This window comes from Mustela nigripes, chromosome 13 (assembly GCF_022355385.1).
Source record: "Mustela nigripes isolate SB6536 chromosome 13, MUSNIG.SB6536, whole genome shotgun sequence".
Lineage (NCBI taxonomy): Eukaryota > Metazoa > Chordata > Mammalia > Carnivora > Mustelidae > Mustela > Mustela nigripes.
Window position 1 is genome coordinate 18706678 of NC_081569.1, and position 12110 is coordinate 18718787.

At 44.7% G+C, this 12110-nt stretch overlaps 1 protein-coding gene across 1 annotated transcript in view; it reads right to left on the bottom strand.

The window, feature by feature from the left end:
• CHSY1 (chondroitin sulfate synthase 1) overlaps window positions 1-12060 on the bottom strand; it is a 69698-nt gene extending 57638 nt beyond the window's left edge. Inside the window, exon 1 of the mRNA XM_059371679.1 lies at window positions 11726-12060. Within this exon, the coding sequence (XP_059227662.1) occupies window positions 11726-12039 (314 nt within the window). The 5' untranslated portion in view covers window positions 12040-12060. The remainder of the gene's footprint in view (window positions 1-11725) is intronic.
• Between the last annotated feature and the right edge of the window lie 50 nt (window positions 12061-12110).

The following is a 12110-nucleotide window of genomic DNA, read 5'->3' on the forward strand; positions in this document are numbered from 1 at the left end:
TTCGACCTAAAGTGCTCACGTCTGCCCAGCACGCAGGAAGCATTATGTAAACATGTGCGACTTATTAGGGAAGCCAGGAGTGTGCAAATAAAGTAAGACAGTGAAAGAGAAAATGAAGGGCACAGGGGAGTGTGGGCTGAACATGCTGCAATCAGTTACAGGACGACAACCAGTGTGCAGACATTATGGAAAACGCCACCCCTCACCACTTCTGGCTAAAAACCTGACACTCGAGTGATCTAGGAGAATTCCGCTTTACTGTCAATCTTAGACAGCGTTAGGGTAGAAGCCTACTGAGACTTTAACTTTTAAAAGTGTTTTCACTTCTGAAACGCCAGAATCCTTCCTATTAGCCCGAGCATCAGAGTGCCTTTGCGTCTGGGCTCCTACCTGCTGCAGCACACAGGACACGGACAGCAAGCGCCAGCCTCTCTCGAGAACCACCCTCGCTGAGGCGATTAACGCCTATACCATGACTTGAAATCATGTAATTTGTCCAAGAAGAGAAACCAATTAATTTTAAAAACAGACAATCTAACCTCAAACCATCCTTAAAAGCCTCTCTGCAGTTTTATGGTAACTCCACCCAATTATTATCTTTTCCTTTTTAGGTAACCCAGGGAAAAACCTCAGGCTGCCCTTTTCTGTTCTAAATGACTGGTGGTTGGAGAGAAATCTCTCAAAAAGTTTCTGTAAATCCTCCAACCTTAAGAAAGTATGATCTTTTCATTGAGGGTATCTTTGGCTTCAAGAGCTCAGGAAAGATCGAGTGTTCTGGAACGGGAATCATGATTCACCATCCTGGGGGACCGGGGGGAGGGGCGGGGTGCCTTAGTGATGGGAAAGAAGTAAAGGAGACACTGCTGAGGAAGCAAGCTGGCCCTCCTTCCGAGACAGAAACAGGTCAAGCTCCTTATTTTCATAAGCAAATGTCAACTTTGCCATCGACGAGTTTGTTACCAGGAGCAAAGAATGCTCCCTTAATTGAAACCACAGAACATTTGCAGAGGTCCTTGCCAGCAAGCTCAATTTTCAATGCACGGATAACCAACTCTTGCTAAAGCACAGATACGACAACTGAAACTGGAGAGAGCCAAGTAAGCTATCATCTTTTCCTCCAGGCCTCTAAACACTATCCCTACACCGAGTTAAATCACAGTTAAGTGCTGCAGCTGGACAATATTAGCTTCGCTAAGGAATGCCTTTGCTGACTCAGGACTTCATAGTCTTCCTTTCTGTTATCATTTTAAGAAAAACTACATAAAATACATTTGTGTACAAAACTGCATCCACAGCATGACTCCCATCCTAAGTTCACATTCATAATACATGGGTAAATTTAACAAGCAGGCAAGGGTACATCCCTGTGATGTGTACTATTAAGGGAACAAAAGTACACATACAAAAATAAAATATTTTACAATTTTACCCCAGAGTGTTTACTGTGGTTATTTTTGGATGGAGATCAGAAGACATTTAATTTTCTTCATATTTTCTACATTTTCTAAATTTTCTGCAACAAATAAGTATAGTCAGAGCTGGGGGGAAAGTTTTTTGTTTTTTGTTTAAATCTGGAAAAAAACTTTAAGCTAGAAAGCATCCACAGAAATGAAAAGATTTGACATCAGAAAATGCTACTTTTGTAATAAACATTTTTTTATTCTACACAATGGACAAAAACTAAAAGAAAAATGGAGTGAGATTGAGTACTTTCACATTTTTAAAATTTTAATAGCTACAGTAATTTTTACAAGTAAAAAGGGGAGATCTTCTGTGATTCCCCCCAAAAAACAACTAAATACATTGCCAGACAGTTATAGTGGTAAGTTTGAAAGGACTCATATTGATCAAATCATCTCAGAATTTGGAGTCATGGAAGGGAGAACATCATTTTTTCCCCTTATAGAACTGATAGATAATGGGAATTAAAGGCATATGTTTATATTCTTTCCTATAACAGAAGAAATTTAATAACTTAACCAAAAGGAATACAGCATGAAAACAAGAGCAAGAAAATAAAGCCAAAGAAAAACAAAAGTAGTCAGAGCGGGATACCAGTACTGGTACCAGGGATGGCGAAATCCTGGTAGGGGCTGCCTACTTGGCTCTATGCCCGTGGGAAACGGGGAACCAACTGGAGTCCTCTGAAAAGATGCCACCCTGAAGGGGGAGCCCACGTGGTGAGACCAACTGCCATCACATGGTCTCTCTGTCTGATAATGGTGGGTCCCAAACAGCAGGCAACCAAGAGATGTTGCAGGACTCTGTCCCACTGCTCAGGGTTAAGTAAGAGAGATATTCCAGACACTAAGACCTGACAGAAACTTGTCCCGCAGGGTCCAGGGGAGGGAAAGGAAGTCACAGGTAGTGAGTGTCCTTATAGGAAGCACAAGTTTGATGGAGCAGCAGTCTGAGCTCACCCTCCCAAAAAAGTACATGGAGGGCAATTCTTTGCTGCCAGTCAGAGCAGCCATGCACTTGAACTTGATCAGACCTTGGGAACTCAGAGGTCTTCCAAAGCTACCAAGTGGTAACTCAAGGCCTCTCCTGGAGCTGAAGGAATGCCCTCGGGCCGGATGCTGTAAGCATTACTCAGTCCACTATCTCTGTCCTGTGCGGGTATGAGGATGGAGCGTACTGAGCTGGTTTCTCTTCCTCTTATGTGGTTTCCGGATACATGGCTTCCTCTTTTAAAGTCTCTAACTGCCTTACTGCGTAAACTTATGACGTGAGCAATCTCAATTCTTTTGGAAGTAGGTGGGGAAAGAGAACAGAAATCATAAAACAGTGGGAAAAAAAATTTTTTTAAGACAAATCAAATTGGGGCGCCTGGGTAGCTCAGTGGGTTAAAGCCTCTGCCTTCGGCTCAGGTCATGATCCCAGGATCCTGGGTTCGAGCCCCGCATCGGACTCTCTGCTCGGCAGGGAGCCTGCTTCCTCCTCTCTCTCTGCCTACTTGTGATCTCTCTCTCTGTCAAATAAATAAATAAAATCTTTAAAAAAAAAAAAAAAAGACAAATCAAATTATACTCTTTACCACTAATCCTAAAAAGTGGGCCTAAGGTGAAAAGAAGCAGTAAGACTTTTTTTCCTCCTGCCGGGTGGATTACAGCTTCCCACCTCAACAATGGCCTGGGCACTAGCCCAGGAGGCAGTTCCAAGATATTAAGGGCTACCAGCAACCTGTCCTTTGAGCCCAGGTTCACAGCAAACAATGGAAATACTCTTCAGCACAGACCACAAAAACGCCCTCTTTGAAACCTAAGAATTAAAATTTGGAGTGTTAATAATAGAAGGCGAATTCTGGTCTCATGATACATTTCCAGAGCTTCAAATGTTGGGAGAGCGACCTTAGATGGTTTGTTTTGCCACCGTACATTTAAAAGTGTAAATATGCAACTAATTCTTAATCACACATGAACAAAATTCATTTCAAATTTAAATCTAAGCAAACAAAGCCACACAAAAAACAGCAGCAACAAAAAGTGTTCTTTGACACAAACAATAAAACCACCCTGAACCCACTTTGGCCGACCGCTTTTGCAAGTCAGTCTCCTGTACCAAGGCACTTCCTGGTATCAACCCGCTGAACAGCAGCCCACAGCCACCCTTCAGCCAAGCAGTCACCTGGTGCAGGGCACTGCGCTGTGGGCATGAGAAACTCAGCCTGTGACAATTCAATGCAGTGTGCGGTACCGTTACCCACATTTCACAGATGAGGAAACTGGGGCACAAGGCTAGGTAAATAACTTCCCGTGATCATAGAGCTAATAAATGTTGAAGCCAGAACTCAAATGGGGTCTGATTCCAAAGCCTCTGCTGCCGCCTTCATCCTGCACACTTTTTTCCAGGTTATCACCCACGTTTTCTTTGCAGTCCCTCCTCCATTGAGGAGGCTGAGAAAACAGTCATCCCAGAAAAGGAGGGCAACCTTACACCCACTTCAGCCACTTCCACTGTGTCTGCCTGGCAGAAACCTGTCCACTGAGGACACCTCTTCTGAGTCTGAGCTGGATTAGTTGAAAGTCAGTCAGAAACTCTACTCTGAAGGTAGCTTCTGAAAGCCTCATTCCGTTTGGGTCCCTTCACTACTGTAAATCCTGCCAGATCACTTTCCAGCAGTAGGCTGGAAACAGAAGAAAATCCCAACACAAAAGCAGCCCTCACACCTAGGCTCAACTTACAAGCAATTGTTTTAATGCCACGGACAAATATATTTTCAACAATCCTCAGGTGCTGGGTTTGCAAACCCAGGGTCGACACCAAATCAGCAGAATACACCTTTAAAAAAAACCCACAAAACTTTTTATTTATTTATTTGGATGGGGGAGGAGAGGGGGAACCATTTCGCAGGGGAGGGCAAAGGGAGAGGAAGAAGCAGGCTCCACATAGGCGAGGCTCCATCCCAGGACCCCAGGATCATGACCTGAGCCAAAGGCAGACACTTAACTGACTGAGCCACCCAGAAGCCCCATACCTTCTTCTTTTTAATCATCCACAAACCAAGGTACTTGGTTACAGAACAAATATCACAGCTACAGAGGTTTTAGAAATGACACCTAGTTAAGATGAGTAGATGGGAGAGCTTCATTACTTTTAAATCGTAACTAAATTTCTTGTTCCCCCAATTCCATCCACATGCAGGACAGATGGAGACACTGAATATTTACATTCGTGTGTGGAAGCCAGGGCCCTCACATTAAAAATTCTGTCACCTGATTCTCCCAAGCACTACCTGGAATTGTGAAGTTACGGAACTAAGGTAAATACAGTTACAGTATCCGAATACTTTATCAGGACAGGATTAACTGCTACTTACTGAAACCAGAATGATCTCAGACCCAAGCCCAGGGCACCACCTGTGCCCAGCACCGTTGCAGGCACCTACAATTCAACACACTCAAAACTGCACTTCCATTCCCTTCCAAGAGCTGTCCTCTCCTCCTCCTTTTTTTTTTTTTATGCTCTAGTTCTGTAGCTTTACTACAAAGTAAGTGTTCACTGCAGAAAAACTCAAAAGGGCCAAGAAGAATATGAAAAATCACTGAACATCACTGTGTATATATTCTGTCACATTTTCTTTTCTATACTACACATACAGATTATTTTCTTTGATTTTAAACAAGAGTGGCTTCATACCCAGAATATAATTTTATACCCTAGTCTTGCTTAATTTAAATATATTGTGAATCGCTCTTCATTTCAGTACACATATTTCAGCCACATCGTTTTTGTGGCTAGAGAAGTGGGTCACAATATGGATAAATCAGCAAAATCAATTATGGTCCACAGTTCCTAATGCAGGACACTGAAGACATTGAAAATTTCCGGGCACCTGGGTGGCTTAGTCATTAAGTGTCCGCCTTCGGCTCAGGTCATCATCCAGGGTCCTGGGATGGAGCCCCGCATCAGGCTCCCTGCTCAGCAGGAAGCCTGCTTCTCCCTCTCCCACTCCCTTGCTTGTGTTCCCTCTTTCCCTGTGTCTTTCTCAGATATATAAATAAAATCTTTAGAAAAAAAAAAAAAAAGAAAAGAAAAAATAAATTTCCACTCCATGCATAGATCTTTGAGCACATCTTTAAATCCCTTTGAAAAATTCTAGAGGAAATGCTAAATTTCAGATCCCAGCCGCAAAATGTACAATCCCCTTGTTCCTTCACTACTTCCTGCTCTTCCACATTTCCAGGAATCTGTTGTCTCTGCCTTGAAAACTCCTTCAAGACTAAGTGAGGGAAAGGGGGCAGGAGTGTGTGGGCAAGGTCCTTCCTGATCCCCTTCATAATCAGTGCAGGCCTCTTTGTGCTGTGTCCCCACAGCAGTTAAGGTTCAGGCACCCTGTAGGCCCTCCTCATCAGTATTACCATTTCTTTCCCTCCCTAGAAGACACACCCTGCCAGGATAGAACTATTAATCTGTTTTCAATACAGAGCAGCTTAATGAAGGAAAAAGGGAAGTGAAACTAGCCATGTGATGAAAACACAACCGTGTATAAACTTCTGCTGACAACCACAGCTATCCTTGCAATATTCTAACTATTTGAGGGCACCAAGATCTGGAACCATGACATGAAAAGCTAAACTCACGTTCAGGGCTTGCAGAGTCCTCCAGTCACCTTAGACAGGTAATTCACAATGTGAAAGGGGTTGTGCTCAAAAGTTCATTTACAGGTCAGTTATCTGGATTATAGAAGGCAGTGAGTTTTTGCCAAACTGAATTCTAGCTGAGAAAGTATTACTCTAAACTGTTTCAAGATAAGCATGGTTTACTGAGTTCAAGAGTAAGAAAAGGGACTCAGGTTTGCTCATTAAGGTTGGTAAAAGAACAGTGTGCCTTCACTGAAAGCATTCGGAAGAGGCCATTAACTACTACAACATCTTGCAACAAGATTCCTATAGCTACAGCTAGTGTTTCTCAAACTTTCTTCCCACAGTTCCCTACAGACTGATGCTAATCTTTAATGGTGCCCTTTATCACTCCCAGGGCAAAGAAGGGAAACCATCCACCGCTTTCCTCTGAGAAAGTGGAGAAAGAACAAAACGGTTCCCCATCTTCAGCCCAGGGGAGGTAAAAACCAAGACAAATATAAGGTGTTGGATTAGCTTAGAGTTCTGGGCAAAAGAAAGGACTAAAAAGCAAAGTATGCATGTTTTCTCTTTTTTATCAAACCATTAATTAAAAAGAAAATCCAAATGGTATCAAAACTCTCCTGGCAAGAACAGGTAAGTATAGCCAAGAAATGTTTGAAACAGAAGAGAACAAAGAGGAACTTGTCTACCGGATATTAAAAAATTATTCGACTTCCAATAATTTCAAAGGGTGGTACTGGCATAAGAACAGAGGGAAAGATCACTGGAACAGAATAAGAAGTCCAAAACATACCCAGGAATTTTGAGTATGATGAAGATGGCATTTCATACTGGTAGGGAAAAGGGAGCTTATTAAACAGATGCTGCTAAGACAATGTACTGTTTGAGGGGGAAATGAGATTGAGATGATTTCTACCCTTTCTAGAATCAGGGGGAAAAAATATTGCTTTTTAAATCTCTACAGGAGGACACCTGGGTGGCTCAGATGGTTGAGTGCCTGCCTGCCTTCACCTCAGGTCATGTTCTCCAGGTTCTGGAATGGAGCCCCACATCGGGCTCCCAGGTTGGCGGGGAGCCTGCTTCTCCCTCTTCTCCCTTTCCCTCTGCTTTTCCCCATGCTTGTGATCTCTCTGCCTCTCCCTCTCAAATTATTTAAAAAAATCTTAAAAAAAAAAAAAATCTCTCCAGGGCATTAATTTTTTGAGCTTGGGACAGGGAAGGGTGGGGGGAACCCCAAAATCAGAAAAGTAAAAACTGAACTACATGAATTTCTATCAAACTAAGAACAAAGGAAAAAATACAGAAATAATATGAACTGTAGCTAGTAACAAAAGACACAAGGAACACAGGGGATCTGATGATCTGTTACTACCTGGCACAATACATCCCTTTGGAGGAATCAGGTACCATTCCGAAGTGAAATGACCGAGAATACAAATACTCTGTAGATGAGTCCAAACAACTTTCCTGATGCGTTTGCAGAACCCCAGCAACCCAGAGGCCTCCGGCAGGCTTCAGAGCTCCAGCACCATAGCCACCTCAGATGTAAATCTTTTCTCAAACTCTTCATAAATTCACTGCATTTACAAAGCTAAGGATACATCCACCTGCATGTCTAAAGGCCTTCCTCAAACTTTTCCTGTGCAAAACCAGACCTGTTGACTCACGTCCTTACCCAGCTCAGTAAGTAATACAACCACTCACACTTGTCTTTCAAGGCAAGACCCTGGAAGGCACTATTGATGCCTCACCACTCAACCCGCGTTCAGTCAGCACATCTGAGCTCTGCTCCAGCAGATCCCCTGGAATTCTCCACATCTTTCCATGGCCACAGCCACCACAGCCGCCCCCTGCCACCCCCACCTCCAGCCAGACCACCTCCTAAAATCTCCCTGCTTCTCTACAATCCGATCTCCACACAATGGGTAGAATTAACTTTTAGAACATAACGCCATCACCTCCCTTTCCTGTCTAAACCCTCCAAAGGCTTTCTAATTCACCTAGGAAAAATTCCAGGAGACCAGACATTATCAGGCCTCATCCGCTTTCTTTTATTTCCCTTCTTTTATTCCCTTCCAAGGTGGTTGTTGTCTGTAACCTATCAGCTCTTCCCTCTGCTCCCCTGCTCCTCAGTGATACTCACAGAACAAGTTCCTCACCACCAGACTGCAGCCCAAATCCTAAGTTCTCTAGACACCACCCCACTCTTTCCTTACCGTTTTATTTTCTCCATAGTGCCCATCATTAACTCTTTCAGCATCTTGGTTCCCACTAATACAGAAGCGCCACGAGAACAAGCATCTTCACCATTGTGTCCTCGACAGAGTCTCGACACAGAGGACCCATGTATGTATTTGTTGAATAAAGGGATGAATCTTAAGTGTAACTGAGTACTTTTAGGAACCAGGATCACTCCTATGAACTTAACAGCTATGGTGTCTGCTCAGGGCCTATGGAAGAAACTAGCCCTGGTCAGACTCTGATCAGCTACACTGAGGTTTGTTGTGCCTGGTTTTTAAAAGCTGTTTCTTGGGGCATCTGGGTGGCTCAATAGGTAAGCCTTTGCCTTTGGCTCAGGTCATGACCCCAGGGTCCTGGGATCAAGTCCCGAAGGAGATTCCCTGCTCATCGGGCTCCCTTCTCAGCAGGAAGCCTGCTTCTCTCTCTCTCTCCCTGCTGCTTGTGTTCCGTCTCTGGCTGTCTCTCTCTGTCAAATAAATAAATAAATTTTATATATATATATAAATGCATCCATATATATATATATATATATATATATATATATATATGCTGTTTCTTGCATGCTATCAACCGTTGCTGCACTGCTAACATTCCTTGGTGGCCCTTCTCACCACTTCAAGCATTTGGCAGGTCGAGAAAGTACAAGTCTGCAATGATGGGGCTGTTCCATCATTAAAATGCACTAATTTTAGTGCAGACAGGCATAGCTCATTGAATTTCCCAAAGGCTTTAGATTTCCCTTCTGGACCTCGAACAATTACTAGTAGCCAGACCTAAATTCTGATATTTTCAGTACCTTAGCATAAGATTACTAAAAATGCCAGCATCTCCTTACATCCATAAAGCCAAACTAATTTTCTTTGAAAAGAAAAAAAGAAATTAGACTAAAAAACATTCAAGTTTTTCTAAAGGTATAGAATGAATTTGCCTCTTAGGAGAGAAGTTAGAACTGAGCACACCCAGTGCCAAACTACAGTTCTACCTGTTAAGATTCAAACCGACTTTTATGCCAAACGGCGTGCAACTCCCGTTTTAAGAGCTGAGTATGGAGTTTCGGCCTGGGTTGCAAAGCACAGCAGAGCCATAATCAATTACACACTGTAACCTCCCTCCCAATTCAGGCCTTCCCCCAAAGTTCCTTAAGACTAAAACTGTATTGGGCCATCTCCTGCAAATGGCCTAAACAGAGGCTTGAGGCAGAGGATCTTAATGGGAAAGCTAAGTCCACCCCCAAGCTTCAAGTAATGGGACTTTTTGAGATCAAAAGATGAAAGAGCTGCAGGAAAGCTGACAGATGCCTGGGTAGGATAAACTGTTTCCTCATAAGGGTTTTCCCTTTATCAGAAAGGCAGAGTTGTCACAAAGGAGGAAGAACTGGGGCCAGATGGCAAATTGTGTTTCTACTTTCCATTAAGTGTCCAAAAGAAAATAAACAATGAGATAAAAATCCTGCATCCAAAAAAGATGAGGTAGGAGACTTGGAAAAGGAGACCAAAAGTCAGAGTGTCAAGCGTGGGCTTAGGGAAAAGATCATCTCCAAGTGTAGAAGAGTAGGTCCAGTTTGTGTTACATTTTCTGAGTACTGCCGGTGTACCAGGACCCCTACTGGTTTGTCTATACTGACTCTGAATCCATGAAAATATATCTGTTTGGTGGGCAATATAATATTTGTCCAAACTACTTTGATAATCATCTCCAGAGTTGCAAGTTCGCAGGGCTTGTCACCCAATGGCAGTTATGTAGGCTTACATTTCAAAACCATTCTCTGAACAATTTATACAGCCCAGCCCTGATTTCAGATGTAGCCATTTCTCTTGGCAAAAAGAACCATCTGCATAAAATTCCATGTAATTCATGGAAGATCTGGGAGTAAATCTTCACCTGGGGACTCCTAAATCACTAACACAGTCTAATTTTATACTAAGTGACTACATTCTAAGGTTTTTCAGGCACTCAGTATCCTTCCTGGCAGAACCTAGGCTCTGGACTTAAATATGATCCTCACAGAAAGATGCAGGAATGGGGAGTCAATGCACTGAGAGTGCTGACATTCTCCATTGCTCTTTGTCTTCTTTTTCAATCTTGTACTTCTTCCCTTAGAGGAATAAAGATCCATATATGTTTTTCCCCTCATATCTAATGCCTGCACATTTAGACCAGGATTAAATTTAAAAGCCAAAGTTTCAAAGGATTGGCTATAAATTAAGAACCAATAGCAACCGGGGCACCTGGTTGGCTCAGTGGGTTAAAGCCTCTGCGTTCAGCTCAGGTCATGATCTCAGAGTCCTGGGATTGAGCCCTGCGTCGGGCTCTCTGCTCAGCAGGAAGCCTGCTTCCTCCTCTCTCTCTCTCTCTGCCCTCTCTGCCTACTTGTGTTCTCTGTCTGTCAAATAAATAAATAAAATCTTTAAAAAAAAGAAAAGAAAGAACCAAGAGCAACCAGCTTGGCCTTGCTCAGCGCTGAGGGCTCTAAAGTTCCTTCTCAGAGGACCTCCCTGCGTTGGTTTGTTCTGTGGCTGAATGAATCCCAAATCTTCTCCACATGGAGAGCATTTCTGTACTTCACACATACAAGGTTCCATTAAATCCCTTTACTGGATCCACACCCTTCTCCTACCTCAAATTCACTCCAGCACAAATCTGCCATTCCAAAATCATTGCCCTTCTAAAGGTTACTTTGGTTAATCCCTCTGTTAATCCTGAACATGATTCCAGTCACTTTTATGACTCATATGGCCAACAAGGACCCAGATACTGGATAACACACACACATCCCCAAACGGAGATAGTTAAGCCCGAATCTACCATGGGCCAAGAACTACTTTTCCCAAGGCTCTCTTTCCATTAACTCAACAGACTGGTGGGATCGAGTGTGTAGCTGGCAGCCCCTTGATATCTACAAGTATGCTATGTTAGAGCTCTAACTACATTAACTTACCTCCCCTCTCACTCTGCAAGAGCAAAGGTACCTATTTCAGAGAATCAAACGATAACCACCACTGCCACTACTATCACAGATACTGCGTCCTAAGAGTTTCCCAACAACCTTTCGAGGGAGGTATGTTCAGTCAGACCTATTTAACAAAGAAGGCGGCTTGGACGGAGAAAGCTGAAGTGCCTTACACAAAGTCAGGCTGAGGACCACACCCACGGGAGCCAACCTGGTCCACCTGAACCCAAAGCCCATACTCTTGGGCGTCGCATTCACCATCCCGCCTCTGACCTCTGTTTCCAATGTCGGACAACCATAGCCCAAGGGGCACTCCGATCCCACACGCACCCCGGGAGCTTGCGGTCTGGAAAGCAGGAAGAGGCTCAAGCCAAGAGAGTACCGGCAGGGCCGCCCACCGGGATGCTGAATACAGGAGTCGGAGTCCAGACAGCAGGGACTCACTCACCTGTAGGCGGCCACGGCGCGGGTCTGCAGGTATTTCTGGGCGGTCATGACTCCCACGAAGAGAAAGTTACTGTCGCGCGGGCCGCCATCCGAGGCCGGGCCGTGAGGCCAGAGCTGCGCCCCGCGCGCCCCGCCGGCCTGGGAAGCCGCCGCCGCCGCCTGCCCTGGCCGGCAGCCCTCGGGGCTGGCTCGGCGCCGCGGGCCCGCTCGCTTCAGCTCAGAGGCGCGGGGCAGGACGAGCCGCGAGGCCAGCACGAAGCCCAGCACGAGCCCGAGCAGCACGCTGAGCCAGGCGCGCCGGCCGCGCGCGGCCATGCCCGTGCCGCTCTGCCCGCCGGGCCGCCGCTGCCGCCGCCGCCGCAGGCTCCGCGCGCCCTCAGCCCGCC